General features: G+C 45.4%; 1 protein-coding gene across 2 annotated transcripts in view; it reads left to right on the top strand.

Annotated features, from left to right (window-relative positions):
* Positions 1-17,491, top strand: part of DUSP8 (dual specificity phosphatase 8) — a 73,854-nt gene extending 56,363 nt beyond the window's left edge. For both annotated transcript variants that reach the window (XM_060276325.2, XM_060276335.2), the window contains 4 exons: positions 12,656-12,822; positions 14,156-14,315; positions 15,330-15,453; positions 16,301-17,491. In XM_060276325.2, the coding sequence (XP_060132308.1) occupies positions 12,656-12,822; positions 14,156-14,315; positions 15,330-15,453; positions 16,301-17,423 (1,574 nt within the window). In that variant the 3' untranslated portion in view covers positions 17,424-17,491. The remainder of the gene's footprint in view (positions 1-12,655; positions 12,823-14,155; positions 14,316-15,329; positions 15,454-16,300) is intronic.
* Positions 17,492-19,023: the final 1,532 nt, after the last annotated feature.

Genomic DNA, 19,023 nt, shown 5'->3' with positions numbered 1-19,023 from the left:
CAAGTGCTGTGATTTCATCATTGGCGAGGCTTGTAATGGAAGCCGCCCTTAAGCAAAAGTAAACCCCCCACCGCACACCCCTAATGTAAGAGATCGAAGCTGGAATGTAGGAGACTGGGATTTTCTCAGACATTTCAGGAGGAAACAAGAGAATGAAGGTGTTTTGATACAGGCACACAGTTCCCCTTTTGTGACCTATCTGTTCCTGACACTTATTTACCTGTTCATCTCTTCCATACTTATGGCACTGAGTTAACTGCTGTTGAATAAAGTGTGTGGTGAGTTGTTAATAATAATAAATAATATCAGCACTACCACTGGTTTGGTAATAGATGATTTTCACATATGGGGAGAAGTGAAAAGGACATTGAACAGTATATCTTGAATTCAGTAAGCCTTTTGACAAAGTCCCCCACGATATTACTGGGAAGAAGCTGGTAAAATATGGGCTGGACAAGGTCACTGTTAGGTGGATTTGTAGCTAACCGAACCCCAAGAGTGCTCACTAATGGTTCCTCATCATCTTGGGAAAAAGCGGCAAGTAGGGTGCTGCAGGGTTCTGTCTTAGGCCGATTGTTGTTTGGCATCCTTATAAATTACTTGGATGAATGAATTTCATGAAATTTTCAGACAACTCCAAGCTGGGAGGGGTAGCCAATGCCTCAGAAGACAGAATCAGGATTCAAGATGACCTTAATAGATTGGGAAAGTGGGCCAAAACTAACTAAATGAATTCCAATAGGGAGAAATATCAGGTTCTACACTTAGGCAGAAAGAACCATCTGCACAAATGTAAGATGGGGGGGCACCTGGCTTGCCAGTAGTACATGTAAAAAGGGATCTAGGGGTCTTAGTAGACCACAAGCTGAACATGAGTCAACAGTGTGATGCAGCAACAAAAAAGGCTAATGCTATTCTATGCTGCGTCAACAGAAGTATAGTGTCCCAATAAAGAGAATTTATAGTCCCACTCTATTCTGCCTTGGGCAGAACTGTGTCCAGTTCTGGGCACCACAATTTAAAAAGGATATTGAGGAACATGTGCAGAGGAGGGTAACCAAGATGATAAAGGGTGTGGAAACCAAGCTTTATGAGGAATGGTTGAGGGAATTGGGTATGTTTAGCCTGGAAAAGAGGAGATTAAGAGGAGATATAATGGCCATTGTCAGATATCTAAAGGGCTGTCACATAAAATATGGAACAAGTTTGTTTTCTCCTGTTCTGGAGTGTAGAACCCAAACCAATGGCTTCAAGTTACAAGAAAGGAGATTCCAACTAAACCTCAGGAAGAACTTTCTGACAGTAAGAGCTGTTTGACAGTGGAATGGACTTCCTCAGGCAGTGGTGGACTCTCCATTTAATGGTTTCAAGCAGTGGTTTGGATGACAATCTGTCATGGATGCTTTAGTTGAGATTCCTGCATTGGTGAATGTCAGGATCACTTCAGTCCTACAATTCTATGATTCGCCAGTCTGAGGTGCCTTTAGTGCTCTTCAGTATTTTATATTTTTTTCTAAAATTATATTCAAGGGCTTAACTTGGTGGAATAGTTAGAAAATTCATTTTTAAACCGATAGACTTCATTTTCTTCATTGTAGATGAGCAATTAAGGGACATATATTCTAACACAGGCATAGGCAAACTCGGCCCTCCAAATGTTTTGGGACTACAACTCCCATCATCCCTGACCACTGGTCCTGTTAGCTAGGGATGATGGGAGTTGTAGTCCCAAAACATCTGGAGGGCCGAGTTTGCCCATGCCTGCTCTAACACCACATACATAGCATGATACATACCTTTGTACTTTGTATCAGTCAATATTAAAGAATTACCACCCTGATTTCATATGTAGTATCACTAAAGTTATTTAGAATCCCCTGGGGAAAGTGCACCTTTTCACAAATCTGACTCTGACAATGGTATGGTGGTCTAAGGATTTACGGTGTCACTGAACTGAGTTCAAGTGATTTTAAGTAGATGCATTTTGTCATTCTGCCCACCTATGGCTTAAATTGTGTGTGTGTGTGTGTGTGTGCGTGATCTCAGGGTCCTAGCTAGGCAATACAGACTTAAGTAATAATGTTTAGTTTTGCCTTAGGGTAAAGGAAGATTTTCAGCAGTACTCTTGGAAGAACTTCCATGAGTACACCCAGCAGACTGCTAGTCCATTGTTGATGCTGCCAAGCGCATCAGGAATTGACACCAGCACTAAAGTGCAACTACAACTGAAAGGCTTAACAGTTTGCATTGTTTTTATGTTCATGCAAGGAAATCACTGTGGCAATAGCAAATTGTGGGACAACTGCTGCAGGATGCGGAGAAATTGAAATTACACCACAAGGTCATAGGGTGCCATTGAGATAATGTGTGTGCGTGTGCAGGCATGCACACTAGTGTGTGTGTGTGTGTGTGTGTGTGTGTGTGTGTGCGCGCGCGCGCGCGTGCGCACGCACATACACACAGTTCCATATATCCCTTGAGCATCTTTTCAAGAAGATAATTCTCTGCAGGAGCTGCAGAAAACCTGCACACCGACAGCTCTGTGGTGGGGTGGGGATGGAAGTTGAGTCTAAATCTTACCCTAGGGTAGATGCCCAAAACTCTAGTCACAGGTAGCTTTCAATGCTTTATCAACCAGACTTGCCTAGCAGATGGCTTGAAGCTCTATTGTCTGAGGAGATCACATACCTTTAAAGTACATAAGATGAAAGGTGATATACCACTATCTGCAGTTAAACAAATACAAGGCCCTGAATCATTTGACATCTGTTTATAGTTGCCCAGTCTTTGCTGTCCAAGAGAAGCCACAATATATATTATTTCTGAGCTAGCTGCTGAACCCAAAGCCAAACTTGTCTCAGCACCTGTTTGCTGGGGAGATCTTTCTCCACTCATTGATAGGCAGCTGGCTGGTTGCAGTGGCTTTTTCACCTCAAGAACGGTGTGAAAACGCATGTGCACCACATAGAAAGCTAAGGCTGCATCTGCTCCCTCCACTGCCGCTACACTGACATGACAAAAAACATGAGGGGTTTGGAGGTACATATATTGTTCTCTAGATAATGGACTGTGAAGTGCAGGCCTCATTCAAGAGTTCCATACAGATGCTGCCACAATGATTGCATCAATGGCTGAGCAAGTCTTTTGTGCAGATCCTGTGGCTTGGTTTTAAATTGGTGCAGGAGTGACGTACAATCGATCAGTGCCACAATGCAGATTGCAAGGGCTGGTTGCACATCGGCGCATAATGATGTTAAACTAACCTGCTGCTTTGTTCCTGTGTAAAAACAGCTAGAGAAAAAAAGAGATGAATTGTGAATAATCAGTGGATTTATCTTGGATGCTGTGATTGCTGGCCATTATTCCTATATTTTTAAGGGATATTTCTGACGTGTAGGCTCAATGTTAGTTCCTGGTTTCATAGACCAGGGATCCAGATACTATATGCTTTATCCAAATGAGCCCAATATATTTTAATTGTTATAGCAGCCAAATAATAATGTATGCTTGTTCAAGAAATACATTAATTCATGGTGAGTATCTTTATTTAAATCACTGATTTAAGACTGTATTTTTATTGGTGATATAATTCATGTTTTTAACAGCCTTAATTTAAATCAATCCACCTTAGGGGGGGAAGGACATTTAAACATGGAATCCAAGTGTAAAAGATTAAAGAACAGAGGGCACAGGGCAGGGGAAAGAAATGTTTAGGATTAAGGAAGCAAATATTTAAAAAACTAAGAAAGATGTTCAATCTCAAAAAAGGGAAGGAGGAGCAAGGAAAGAAAATATAACAAGAGGAGCATGAGTGAGATGAAGGAACAGGAGAAAATAAAAGAAACACATTTGTCAAAGTAGGAGCAGTTAGCAGCTGTTGCATGGCAGATAGATACCACCAAAATAGACAACATCATTAGGAGAAAGGCAAGTTGGCATGGCAGGGTTAGGAGATGAATAAAGAGAAATCATATTTGACAAAAGGTGGCAAGGATTAGATGATGAACAAAAAATTGGGGATGTGGGGAGAGAACCAGAAAGAAAAATGAATCTATTTTGTGACTAAATGTTCAAACATGACCACTGGAAACCAAGAGAAATCAAGAGCTGATGCCGAAGGAGGAGATTAGTGGACAGGTTAGAAGAAAAGTGAAAAAAAGAATGAGCTGTAAAAGAACTGACTTTTCAAGGGAACACAGAAGAATAAGAAAAAGAAATCAAGGGCAGAAGAATAGATTAGGAAGAAAAAGGGAAAAAAAGAATCCAAATCAATACAAAACTAAGCAGGAGGGTAGTTGAATTTAGAAGTAGAAATCACAGAGGTAATTAAATTGTAGTTAGGAAGAGGAAGATGGAATTGCAAAGACAGCACTGCAAAGTAATAACTAAATCAGGAGCAATCTTGGGGAACTAGGGGATTTCCATGGAACTGTAGGGAAGCCAGTATGTGCCAATATTTACAGAGGCAGACAATCTTCGCTGTAGGGGAATAATAGATTGGCTTCCGCATGATCAAACAGATGCTAAGTGCTTAAAACATAAATAGCCGCCAGGCACCAAATTATGGTAGAAACTAGTTCTTTTCCAGCAAATAGACTTTTTGATACTTTGATGATGGTGATGATATCTCTTTCACATTTCTGGTTTTCATACTATGGTTATTACAGAAGAGAAGGCTTTCTTGGTGGTCAGGCACTAACCTGGGGCTTGCAAGTCTAGCTTTGTTGACTTCAGTCTCATGGATGGAAAAGACAGCATCTGCCTGAACTCTGGGGATTTTCTTCAGAGTTTTCCCAGGCAGCTGCTACCAGCTGGGCTCACTAGGCTGAGAAAGTGATAAACCACGAATGAGTTAGTTGGGTGTTGTGTCTGGAGAAAACCTTTTCCGTGTGTTCTTTGGGAGTGCAGCCATTAGCTGCTGTGCCACAGATTTCCTGTGTGGCCTTGGAAAAACCTGCTCTGTGTAACATGCGAGATAACGGTAACATTTCCCCCTCACTCTAATGCTATGAACAGTGATATGCTCAATATTCTTACCCCTAATATTCTTAAGAGGCTCTTTTCTCCAGTCTTCAGAGAGTAGCTGGAAGTGGGGAGGCAAAAAAGGCCCTCCTTTCCTTCCACACTGCAGTTTTAATTTGAAATCTTAGGCGCAGTACTGCACCCAGAGCTCGCGCTAATGAAATTCCCTGTCACAAAATGCCCCTAGAACAATGGGAGTTTCGAACACTGCACTTGACCCGATGCAAATTGCCATAAGAAGCCTTCTTTATGTAGCTTGAGAGACAAAGTGCAAAATTTCCAACTGTACCTGTGGTCCAGCAAATTTCCAACAAATCATTTGCCATGAGCATGGTGTAGTGCAGACTTGGAGAAATGATGTTGGTTGCACAAAGAATGATTGGGTGAATCAAGCCTCTCTAATGGCCTAAGCAAGACATGGATTAAGAAAGCTGTCTTCTGTGTCATTTAAAAGCATGCTCTTATTTCTCTTGGATGGTGTGAGTTTGGATTCTTTAATGTCTCCAATATGCTTTAAGATGCTTAAATAGAGAGGTTGGTTCATAAGTAGCTTGATTGCTAAAGGTCCCAACCCTTTTCTGCTGACACCCTGGTGGTGCCCCTGTGACGTCCTAATCGCTTGTAAGAGGCCAGGTGTTCTCTCCATATTAGATCCCATATCTACTCTCAGGTTATAGGGCACTTTACTATGCAGGCAGACAGCATTTGCATTTGATGAAGCAGCACTTTCCTTCTCACAGACACTGCAGGCTGAAGGCTTGTTCGCTCACAAGTTGCTATCAGAGGTAAAATAAAGGGACTATGAGCACTCTAGTGCTTGCAAATGAGACATTTCAGGCACCCACCTGGGCCATTCAGAAAGCTGTTTGTGCAGTATCTGCAGAACTTTGAACCCCATTCATCACAGAGAGCAACCGTGTTCTTGATTATATAACTCCTAGATGAAAGAGGAGCCAGTGAAGAAAATTCTTTTTGAGCTTTCCAGTGGCCACGGATTGCTTTTCATCTCATTTCATCCATTGATATGTTTTGGGGACATGTAAACACATTCAAAGTTGATACATAGCAGGTTATTGTTATTTTTTAATTATGTATTAAATTTGTATACCACCCTATACTTGGAGGTCTCTGTTCTGGTCACCACAGTTTAAGAAGGATATTAAAAAGCTGGAAGGTGTGCAGAGGAGGATGTCCAAGATGATGAGGGGTCTGGAAACCAAGCCTTATGAGGAATGGTAGAGGGAGTTGGGTATGTTTAGCCTGGAGAAGCGTAACAAATCAGGGTGGGGTGTTCGGTCTGCACCAAATTTGTGGGGAACTTAGGCCGGTAAGGTGGTCTGTAGGGCGGCACGAAGGCTGCTGCATGTCAGGGATTGGGATTCTGTGTGGCAGGGGAGCTTGTGGGTGGCATGGTGGTTCCTGGGTGTTATGGGTGCTCTGCAGTCCCTGACATCAGCGGTTGCCCTTAAAAAAGCTCAACAACTTTGATTTCCCCCCGAAAGCTCAAAGCTGCTGCTTGCATTACCAGAGTTTGGACTAGATAGCCCTTGTGGTCCCTTCCATCTCTACAGTTATATCATTCTATGACTGGTAATCTTGTCTAAACCCTCCAGGAAATCTACAGCTCTGGCCGGCCTCAGGAGTTTTGACAGGGCAAGGTATCCTCTCTTGAAGCCTCAGCCAGATCTCCTATTGAAGAGAGCACTTATAAGTAATCTGAGAACTCTTTCCACCCACGCTGTCCCGCATACAGATGCACTCCCATTCCACTCATGCCAAGATAATACCACTCCTAGGCCATATAGCTTGACAAATAAAAGAACCACAACTGTACAAGCCCAGGGCTTTTGTTATTCCCTTACCCCCACTTGGTTTATCTGATGCTAGAAGGGCAACTAACCTGTGTTAATTGCAAAGCCAACCCGATCATCAGTCATGTCTGGAACCTTGCTGGTGGCCTTTGCATTTTTTTGCATTAAGCTACGTTGACTTCTTAAGATTAAAAGAGGTTTTAAGGCCACTATTGTGGCTGAGAGGTCTGTTCCCCCCCCTTTCTCATTCCTTTGAAGGATTGCTTAAACCCCCGTTTAGATTAAGGAAATTAACTATTTAATTGGATATTTAACCCCCACCCCTGTTCCAATGGGACTCAGGCAGACTTAATGTTTCTTTATTCTATCCCATAAATTAGCTTATACAGCCTTTGCAACATCATGCTCATAATAAGGCCTGTATCTCTGAAACAAAAGCTTGTTGGGATAGGAGGACGCGAGCCAAGAGTAATATCAGATGCTGGGCCCTCCTTCCCTCAATGAATCCCCACTGGGATTCTTAATAGACCCTGCATGCTTGCTTGCATTTTCCTGAACAAAACTAGCAGTGAATCTGCTGACAGATAAATTCCCTCCGCCTGTATTTTCTGGTAAGGCTGTTACAGATAAGAGCAGCCTGGGTCTAAGCAGGTTTCTCAGTGCCCCAATTCCTCCCAGTTGAAAATGGGCATAACAGGCAAGTAAATAAATGGCATGTTTCTCCATTTGCAAAGATTCTAAAACCTCAAGGGGGAAGTTTTTGCTGAAATGAATGGGAGCTGTGCAAGAGCTTAGCAGTGCCCAGTGGACTGAGCCCTAAGACAGAGCTACTGCTCCAACATGGCACAACCCTGCACTACATGACCTCCTTCCTATGACACCCTGCAGGATAGTGACAACTGGCAACCGCATCACTCTGCAATACAGATTACAACAGGGCAAGAAGGAACAGTGGTGCATAGCACATGTATGACCAATTCACACCACAGTACAGATTATTTAGCACATGCCCAGTGTAAAATCAACCCATAGCGTTGTACTCCAGGACACGCGACCTTGTTTCTTGGTCTCTTGCATCTATTGGGAGACAAAAAAGCAAGCAAGCAAACAAGCAAAAAAACAACAGCCCTCCTCCCTGCCTGACAGACACAATGAGTGCTGGTTATTCTTAGCTTTTCTTCTGAGTATTCAGAAAAAAACACATTAGGGAAGGAGGGAATTATGGCTCAATAGCATGCATAAGGGTGCCAGGCTCAGTTTCTGACATCTTCAGTTAAAAGATCATGAGTAGAATAGATCTGATGGCAGCAGACCTGTATGCTTAAATGTGGCTCAACCCCAACCACATGGAAGAAAGAAGGGGTTGTTTTTTGGGACAAATACATGGCAACCCAATGTTCACAGTTTCTGTGATGATTCTCTCCTCCTTTCCTTCTCAGCTAAACTCCAATAGCAGGAGTGTGCTCAGCTGAGAAAAGTGCTTGAAGAGTAAGGACCCTGTACAGGGACATAAGCTGCAAGCAAGGGGAGGATTCTGCACCCATTTTGCTGTTAAAAACAGACCATTCACTCCCTCTTTCTGCAGTTCTGTCTTGAGGGGGTTGAGTGGAGAGATCTATATCTAAATGCACAGATCTGCCACTGCCAGAGCTAGTTTGAACCTTAGCCTTGGAGAGCCTCTACCAGTCAAATTACCGTACACAATTCTGTCCTCTAGATCAGGGGTCAGCAGTGCCGGCTCTATGGCCAGGCTGGGTGGCGCAGGGCACCACGGCGCCGGCCCGCTAGGGGGGGTGCCATGCAGCTGCTCCTGCCCGCCCACTCCGCTGCGTGCTAAGCCCGCCCGCCCGCCCGTCGCGCTGGAAAACGGGGCAGCGGGGGGTGGCGGAGGGATCCGTCGCACCACGGCACCAGGGCGCCAAAGGTGCCTAAGACGGCCCTGGGGGTCAGCAACCTTTTTCAGCCATATGCCGGTCCACCGTCTCTCAAACCATGTGGTGGGCTGGACTACATTTTGGGGACGGAGGGGGCGGGGAATGAACAAATTCCTATGCCCCACAAATAACCCAGAGATGCATTTTAAATAAAAGGACACATTCTGCTAATGTAAAAACATGCTGATTCGTGGACCGTCCGCAGGCCAGATTGAGAAGGTGATTTGTCCACATCCGGCCCCCGGGCCTTAGGTTGCCTACCCCTGCTCTAGATGGACCAGTTGACTCAACTCATCATAACACTGCTTCATCCATTTTCAACAATACAACAAGCTGTGTAGAGGATTACTTCTTTTGTCTAGTCTTTCCAGATGCCCAGGTCTTGCCTCCTGAATTATTCGCCAACACCCCTCAGACCAGGAAAAAATAGAGAATTACATATACACACTTCCCAACCCCATAATTTATGCTGCATGGTGAAATTGATGCAATTGTGGTGCGGAGGTAGGGGGGTTGGGGTTGGGGTGAGGGAGGCAGCTAGGAGTAACCAGAGCTCATGTGCACCTGTGCTAATCTTGTTTCGTTCATTCTGATTTAATATCCCAGTTGAGGGGTGATGTCATGCCACAAAGAGCCACAAAGGAAGTGGTGTTGCAAAGTGCATTTAACTCCTCACATCCCAAATGGACAAGACTTGGTGAATTTTTTTATCTGGCAGCAGAAATAGTATTGTCCACCAATATTATTAGTGTTTGGGCATTGGGGTTTTGTTTGTTTACTCAGTTGCCAGATTATGCAGGGGAAAGAAAAAAGATACCCTGTGAAGCATTAGATCAGAATTAGGCCTGCCTTTATTGAAAGCAAGGCTATCTCAAGCAAGATGCTTGCATGAACTGTATGGTCAGGCTTTACCTTCTGGTGAGAGTAGCCAGGAACAGTATTTTACATAAAAGGTGGCTTTTCAGTTGTGCCTGGCACAGGGGTGGAAAACACAAGAAGTCCTTTGTAAAACTTTTTTTTTGTCAAACTGTATTATAAATGGGTGCTTAAGCAAGTATTTCCTCCTACTGAACCTTTGTAGCATTTTTTCCAATTTAGTTGTGTCAATCCAATATAAGATGTACAATTTGGAAAGTAAACTTCACAGAATCTCGCTACTAAACGTCAAGTGTTTCAGAAGAAGCCATTATCTCTGATATGCCCTTGCTGCTCAGTTTTGGGAAGCTGATCAGAACAAGAACAAGACTGAAGCTGTAAGCTAGAACAAGATCTGTTTGATTCAGGTGCTGCTTGCTATGCTATGTTCTGCAACGTCTTGGGGGGGGGGATCACTGTGATCTGTTAAGAAATTAGATCCTGCCATCTATCTCAGCCGCCCACCCAGTATATGGGCTCACTTTCCTAATTAGTATTGTACACGGGGCCGCTTTATCGGTCATCCACTCGGGCATGAAATAGAAAAGAGCTCTGTGTGCATGCGTGGGAGCCACAGAGAGAGACACAGACTACTGAAATGCTGCCTGACTTTGACGTAGGTCTGTTTCAAGTACAAAGGCCTGCAGCTATGTTAGCTGTGATTCAGCTGGAGATTACGGATGATGGACCGGGGGACAGGGATCTACCAGTAACAGACTGGCGCGGTCGAAGGATCCTGGGAGTGATTTCCTAAGCCACTGGTTTTCAGGTCATTCCAGAGGGAACACTAGAATGAGCGCTGCTTTTACCCAATATCACAGTTCTTCCCTCTGAATATGCGGCTTCAGCAAAGTCTAGGATGTGTTTGAGGTCGGTAGTCTTGAGTCTTACTAGGTCCAGGTTCTGTCTTTAAGCCCAATGTACCTTGGGGGCATGTCCCGCTTCTTAATTATGATTTTTTAAAACATATATTTGTATGGTGGCAGTGCCGTTGGTGCAACCCAACTTAGTATCCTAGGTCACATTCTGATTTCACTCAGGGTAGCAGGGAGGCCCAACACAAACAGCCACTGCCCTGAAGGAACTGGGGGTGTGCTCTAGAAAATGCCCTAAATTTGTCTACAGCACACTGGGTTATCCCCGCAGTCATAGCAAGGCTTCCTTGGCAGAGAGGTCAACACAGAAAATGTACCAAAAGGTAGGCAATTTGAAGAAACACTGCTCTGGGCAACGCTTTTCCATCAGTCACTTCTAAACTTATAACAACACCACTGGCAACTGCCATTTCTCAGATGACAAGTGTTGCTCACATGTGGCTGCTAAAGATCCCAGGGGGGCTATTTATAAAAGAGGAATAAAATTAGCCCCTAGCATCCTGGCCAAATTCCAGTGCAGGTAATTTATTTCCTGCCTTCCTAGAATTACATGCATACACATTCTCTCTCTCTCTCTCTCTCTCTCTCTCTCTCTCTCTCTCTCTCTCTCTCTCTCTCTCTCTCTCCACCCCTACCCCCTGCAGATTCAATTTATTTTATTTAGCATGGTGTGTTTATCTGCTGCTCTCCCGTCACTAAGATACTTGGTTGCTTTGTAATCATTTAAAAGTCTGCAGGCTGGAATCAGCCTATGCTGCTTGCTCATGCAGCTGGGAGGCGACAGCCTCCTAAAACGTTAAAGGGTAATGTGAAAAATAGTTTATCCTGTTGGTGAGTTATTGGGGATTGACAGTAAACAGCACATGTGAATCGGCTGTGTGTCGTCCCATCCCTCCCCCCCCCCCCCACACACACATACAAAAAAAAATTCCAGTACTGAAAGATATGCACAGTAATCGGAAGAGAAATGGTGAATGGTAAATCCACCCTCTGTTTACTATTATAGTAAGAGCTGAAAGAATGAAGCGATTAATGGATATGATAAATGAGCTGATTCATTAAACTCAGATTTAAAATGTGGGGTTTTTATTGGAGCGTGCAGCACACTCGATTTGGTGCTCAGTGCTGATGACAGCACTGTTGAAAGCATTGCATGTCTCAGGATTTCAGCAGTGTGTTTATTTCCCGAAGGGAAAACGATGTGATGTTGTTGGTTAGTCCAAAGAATTGTTTGCCTTCGTTTCAATATCCACAAAACAGCACACTTCTTTGTGTATTTATTTCAGTCGGTTGATTAGCTAACCTAGTAATAGGTGGAGAGCCCTAGCCCTTTGCAGAGAGACCACACACAATGCTTCATGCGCCAAGGGATGGGGGCAGACGGCAGAACTGCAACAAAGGAGTGTGGCAAGGGAGGCGGGTTTAAAAGCAGGGAATGGGAAGGCTGAGGCACTGGAGCTGATGATGGACTCCAAGTACCATCAGCGCCAGCCAGTGTGGCCAGTGGTCAGGAATGATGGGAGTTGGAGTGCAACACCACCTGGGAGGTGTAACAGGTTCTCTAGCCTTACATTAGATAACAATGAATTGCCTGTCTTTGTAATAGGTAAGTGAGCAGGGAATTTTATAGATTCTAGGGGACTAATCATAAAAAGATGAATTTTACACACCCAGACAATCTGTGTCAGCAGAGGTCCAGTGTTACCACCAAGAGTGTTGCTTTATTTTTATTTTTGCTAATGAATAGAATTGTTGCCTTTCCCGTCCTAGAGGACAGAAGGGGACATGGCACCAGAAGCCCATTGTGTGTAACCAAGGCAAACGGCGAAGGAGCTTGCTTTTATATGCATCTAGTATCTAACGCTCTTGTGGGAGCTTAGGGTCTTAATATGTAACAATATGCGAGAATAAAATATAAGGTTTCCCTTCAGTGTGGAAGAATGGAGTTTAATGGTCCTCTTTACTACAGGATTGGGGACTTGGCTTCCAGTTTTCTGATTCAGTTCCCTAGCTGCAGAATTTTCATAAAAATCAGTTTGTGGGGGGAAAATGGGGATAGTTGCTCAATAACCTTATTTCTTTCACTCTCTTTCTCCAGGGGGCTTTGCCACCTTCTCATCTTGCTTCCCGGGACTTTGCGAAGGGAAACCTGCTGCTATCCTGCCAATGAGCATCTCCCAGCCATGCATGCCAGTGGCCAATGTTGGCCCAACTCGCATCCTGCCTCATCTCTACCTAGGCTCCCAGAAAGATGTCTTAAATAAGGTACATCATGTAAAAAAAAAGGAAGGAAGAAGAAGAAGAAGTGGGGGTGGGGTGGTGTAGCTTGCCTTGAAGAAACCCTTCCCCTTAAACTTGGGAGAGCAGGTGGGTCACCTGTGTGGGAAACTGTAAATTGCCATTTTTGAATTGTGCAGCAAGACAGAGCTGTAGACGTGAGCTCCCTTTTGAAGTGCTAAGGACATTAGCAGCAGGAGCATCCAAACTGCAACGTTGACCCTGGGAGATCTTTGTGACAGGGGAGCCAGCTGTTTCTTGCCAGAGCCCAGTGCCAGCCAAGCTAAAGAATAACACTGACCTCAGCTCTTCCATGTCCACCCTCAGAGCCAGAGGATGAGGTATTAAGCTTGGCATTCAACAGTGACTGATGGTGAGGTGAGGGCAAGGGAGAGTGTAGGGAACGGCAGCCCACATCTGCAAGCAAAGAAGCCTTTGAGCAGGCCCCAAAATGGACAAAGATCTGCTTTGGGAATTGGAGAGGGGAGGGAACAGGCAGCATCCTTTTCAAAGGACACCGGAATGCTTGGGCTATGATATCACATCGGGGAAGAGAATTTCATTGAAAGAAAAATAATAATACAAGTTAGAAGAAGAAAGAAGTTGTTAACATACCAGTGGCTGTGGGCACAAATCCTGGGCAGGAGGGAGCCAGTTGGTCATTCCTGCCTTGGGGGGAGGGTTAGGTAGAAGCGCCTGAACTAGAAACACTGAAAGGGGAAGGGAAAACATTTTACACAGGGAGTAGAAGGAATTGGGGGAGAAAAATGCCAGGAATGTGAGCTTGGGAGCTTGGCTGGCTCCTAGGGACCGAGGTGAGAGTTATTACACAGAGATTCTTGGGAAATGCAGCCACAGAACTCTAGGGGGGGCATAGCATTGGGCGTCAGTGGCTGAAAACAGGAGAAATGGAATATGAGCTGGAACCCCAAAGGACTTTGCTTCAGGTTGCCTCTCTGGGTATTTTCTGTAAAACTCTGCTTTTAGAAGCAAGTCTTGGCTTCCCTACAGAAGTCCTGCTTTTTTCATTGTGGCAGCAGCCACTGGTTTTTCCTGAATCTTCATTGACTTCCGGCAACAGTGCCCAGCTGGCAGCCCAAACACCCCCCTCTGTGATAGCACAGCAGGCTGGGCAGCCTAGTAGCCAATGGAGGAGAAAGAAGAGGAGGCAATGACATCCTCAGGGCCTCTGGAAGAGTGGGTGAAAACATCCTGTACTGGACTGCCAAACATCCATTGATTCTCTCTCTCTCTCTCTCTCTCTCTCTCTCTCTCTCTCTCTCTCTCTCTCTCTCTCTCTCTCTCTCTCTCTCTCTCTCAGGACCTGATGACCCAGAATGGGATAAGCTATGTCCTCAATGCCAGCAACTCTTGTCCCAAGCCAGATTTCATATGTGACAGTCACTTCATGCGCATTCCAGTCAATGACAATTACTGTGAGAAGCTTTTGCCCTGGTTGGACAAGTCCATTGAATTCATTGGTAAGACTGCGGAAACAGCCACATTTGGGGCAGTGGGGGGGGGGAGTTCATTACTTCTACTGGTTCTGTAACCTTGGTTGCTGCAAAAGGCATCTGGGCAATAGTGACTGGGTGGTCACTGCACTGCACATGCACAGACTTCTGGTTTTTGTTTTTTGTTTAACTCTGCTGTGTTCAAAACACTCAGTCTGCCCTTGGGAGGCACACTTTCTCCCTTTGTACAAAACAACCATCCTGTCCCCAGACAGCAAAGCTACCAAGACCATTATAAACCCATAGCATCACCTGAGGTATAGCTAACACCACTTGGGAGAGCAGTTGCTGCTACAGAAAGAAATGTCTCTTGCTCTATCAAGGTGCTTTTCTTTACCAACAACAACTATGCTCTTTCTGGCTCCAGAGATGGTTGATTAAATGAGACTGGGAGTTCAAATAGTAATTTTCTTCCTAGCAAATAGAGAGGGTGGGGAAAATACAAAAAAAAGAGTCTCTTTAAAGCATTTTAAAGAATGGTTTTCTTTAAAAAAAAAAAGAATAATAATCTGGTGCTTTATTAGCAACCCATTGCAGGCCATGAAGTCCCTCCACTATTTCTCATCAGATAAAACAGCAACATTATTGACAAGCCAAGAAGCCAAATAAACAAGTCATGGTTTCTAGCTTCCACTTCTTAGTTGCACATATTTGACTTACTTAAACCATTTAGATTTGTGTTTTTCTTTTTTATTTACTCTTCCAGTTTTGTTTAAAAGTGTCTTCCTTCAGAGCCGTTTCCAGAGAGGTAGCTATGTTAGCATGCAACAGGAAAAACAACCAAGATGCTTGTGGTGCCTTAAAAGACTGACAGATTTATTACGTTCAGGCTTTCGTGAAGGGGCTTCTGGTCCACAAAAGCTTATGCTGCCATAAATCTGTGAGCCTTCAAGGCACTGCAAGTCTCTTTGTTGTTCAGAACAACGTAGAGATAGTAGAGTCCCAGAATATTGACCTGAAGGCTGTTTTCTCCTGCTGCAGACAAGGCCAAGGTGTCCAGCTGCCAGGTGATCGTTCACTGCTTGGCAGGGATCTCCCGATCGGCCACCATTGCCATTGCATACATCATGAAGACCATGGGAATGTCTTCAGATGATGCCTACAGGTAGGTAGCTTTCTGAAAAAGAGGGCACTAATGTTTTTCTTTGCCCAGCTAAAGGAAATACATTTGACTTTGGGGTGTGGCTTTTTTGTTTTTTGTTTAAAGTGGTGCCGTTTATCATGAAGCATACTTTCCATGTGTCTCGCTCAAGAGTACTGGCTAATAAGCATGAAATAACATAGTGCCATATACATTATAGGGTTGATTCCAGCACAGGAGTAAACCCATGGAAATTAATGGACGTGACTATCTCAGGTCCATTAACTTCAGTAGGTCTAGTCTGATAATACCTTAGTTAGGTACCTTCCATAATCTACCTGTGCTGTGTTTTTAGTTACTCGTTTGCCATTTATTCATGGTAAGCTTACCAGGCTGATTTGCATGACTGTCAGACTTGTAGTTGCCACTTGAATCTCATCTGCAAGTTGGCTCCCAGCCTGTGGCCAGCTGGTCCCCATTTTTGCATGTGCCAACAGGCTCGCAGCAGACGTAAGTGTTTAGCTGTTAGTGGCAACATGCAAAAGAAAAAGAAAGAAAGAAAACACCTTGGTGTGACATGTGGCAGTGGCAGTATGGGGACAAGGAGCCAACATCCACAGACAGATCCCATGGCTACTGCCGTGAGACTTAAGGTTGTCCGAAATGACCATTGCATAAACAAGGAGCAATCTTTAAAGCGTCACATTACACCCCCTACTCCTTAATGTCCCAAGGTGTGGGGGGGGGGAACAGATCCAGCCGATTTCCAGTGCTACTTTGAATCATACAATTCTTGCAGCATCCCGCACCCAAATCCTTAGAAGTAAGAAAGGGCCCAGTAACAACTGCAGCTGTCTCGTTTGCCCCACAGGTTCGTAAAAGACCGGCGTCCCTCCATCTCGCCCAACTTCAACTTCCTGGGTCAGCTTCTAGAGTATGAGAGAAGCCTGAAGCGGCTCAAGGCTCAGAAGGCCCAAGGGGAGAAGGGCGAAGGGGAATCCCAGCAAGACCAGCCAGAAGCACCTGAAGGCTGCAGGCACCAGACTGGGTCTACCTCAGAAAAGGCTGAGGAGCTATTCAGAAGCACAACCTCGGAGACCTCCTCGCTTGACTCCGAGAAGCCAGCAGGAGCCCACAAGGTTGTCTCGCCTACAGCACTGCAGCAAGGGCTCCGTGGCCTCCACTTGTCTTCAGAGCGCATCCAAGACACCAACCGGCTGAAGCGGTCCTTCTCCCTGGACATCAAGTCAGCCTACACCCCTAGCCGGAGGCAGCAGGACCCACCAGGTCCGACAGAGGCAGGAGAAACCCCCAAGCTGTGCAAGCTGGACAGCCCATCAGGTCCCAACGGCACATGCCAGTTCTCCCCTGTCCCAGACAGCCCGGACTGGCCCAGTGGGCCCGACTTCCTCCTCGAGGCCAAAGTACGGCAGAGACGGAAGCACAGGCACCAAGCCGGCTCCCCTGCTCATGGGCTGAGCCTTAACTTCAGTGGGGTGTGTGCCATGCACAAGAGCACCAGTGTGGAGGACAGCCTCAAGCAGACACTTCGAGCGGGCCTCCCCGGTGTGGGGCAGCAGCCGGCGCAGCCAACTGCCACCCCGGCCCCCACTGGCACTTGGGGGGTGCACTTGGAGTCCCCCGGCACTCCTTCCTCTGAGAACCCCTGGTACTTCAGCACAGACTCGGCGGCGGGCAGCAAAGGCAGCGGGAGCGGGGCTCTGTTTGCCGGCGCCGCCACCTACTCCTCGTTCAGCTGCAGCACAATCCAGGCGAGCTGCGAGATCAGGCTGAGGGACAAGCAGCGGGGCGAGCCGCGGGACGTGCGACACAGCTGGCACGAGGACACTGCGGCCGAGAAGCAGTTCAAGCGCAGGAGCTGCCAGATGGAGTTCGAGGAGACCCTGTCGGAGAGCAGGTCTCGGGAAGACCTGGGCAAAATCAGCAAACAGTCTAGCTTTTCGGGCAGCATGGAAATCATTGAGGTGTCCTGACACTCACCTTGTGAGATCTGAGAGCAAGTTGCGTGTGCATCAGTGGGTGGGTGGGGAGGGACAAGGCTGGCGAGATATTTAACTAGGGAGAGGGAAGGGAGGGCGGAGGGTATTATTTATATGCCTGTGTGCATTTCCAAAGGGCACACATGCTGAAGCAAAGGCAAAGCTAAACGAATCCAAAGTCAAGAAACATAACGGTGCATGCTTAGTGCCCCCCCTTTATGTTCCTACCTCCACCACAAAGGCAAAACCACACCGCATTCCCTTTTTTGGCTGGTGGAGGGTGTATTAACTCTTTAAAGCCTGGATTCCTTCCTTTCGCATGTAGTGCTCTCTCTGCCCGCCCCCCCCCCAAAAAAATGCAGGGAGAAGGGGAGAGCTGAGGTGTAACTTCAAAGGTGGGGTGAAATAGAAACAGGGGAGATATTAACATTGTAAAGACTTCCACTTGTGTAAAAGCTTTTTTTTTTCTTGGAAGAAGGTTGTTGTTATTTGATCTGCAGATTTGCAGTGGGGGAAGTCTAAGGGAAGCAGGTTCTTTTCTTGTGAGAGTACATTAGCAACTGTTGATATTACCCAGCCACTCCCATTACAGGAGGAGAGCTTCCCTCCCATTCCATCAGCGTTGGATATTATCTGTGGATGGCTCCTTCCCAGATTGGGCTGCAGAAAACTGGAGGGGCTAAATTTCAATAGCTTCCCTTGGTGTGTCTCCCTTCCCATACTGAGCATGCTCCTCTTGTGTTTCTCTGGCTAGAATTCTTAAATGCTGCACAGCGGCAGCCCTATACATATATAAATATATATTATATATAATATAAGAGAGAGAGAGAAAAAACACAAAGAAAAAAGTTTAAATGGTTTTACTACAGTTTTTATTGAGACAAATAATATTTCAACTTTTCTTTTTAATTTATTTGAAGCTGTTCATTCTGGCAATGATTTTCAGACAATGTAGGGGTGGTACTTATCAACTCTATTTTTACTGTGTATGGTATTTAAATCTGAAACACGAGTTTCAAAGCAATATCCTAGGCCTGCGGCTCCTTCTGTAACACACGTCAGTGACGCAGACACCCCAAAAAGTGGGATGAGATATCTGTGTGTGAGAGAGTGAATGAGTGAGTGAGTGAAAGAGAGTGGGAGAGTATGCATGTGTGTGCACTTTTATTTAAAAAGAAAAGTGAGAAGATGTTCAACACAAACTGAGCCAGGAATCCTTCTTAATGCTTCTTTACTTCCTACACCTGTCGCATCTGCAATCAAAGCCATAAAACCTTTCTCTTCCTGGGTCTGAGTGGAGGATCATGGGGTTCCTTATAAGAGAAGGAGAGTCCTGTTCTAAAGTCAGGAAGGGGCATCAAGAGAGCTTGATGAGTATTGGGTTTTCTTTTTTAATTTTCTCTCTGGAGGAAATGTATTGGAACTGGGGGTTAAATTCCCAGAGGATGAGTCCCTTTCCAGCAGCCCAGGATATCTCCCAGATGAATGATGGTGACAATAGGCCATTCCCTGCCCTTCCGAAGGGGGGTGGATTATGGTGAATGGCCATTCAGATGCTGCTCTTATTCAGACAGTGTTCCACCCAGTCTGCATC

Source organism: Zootoca vivipara, chromosome 1 (assembly GCF_965207765.1).
Source record: "Zootoca vivipara chromosome 1, rZooViv2.hap1.1, whole genome shotgun sequence".
NCBI lineage: Eukaryota > Metazoa > Chordata > Lepidosauria > Squamata > Lacertidae > Zootoca > Zootoca vivipara.
The sequence above is the reverse complement of the archived record's forward strand: the minus strand, read 5'-3'. Positions and strand labels throughout refer to the sequence as shown.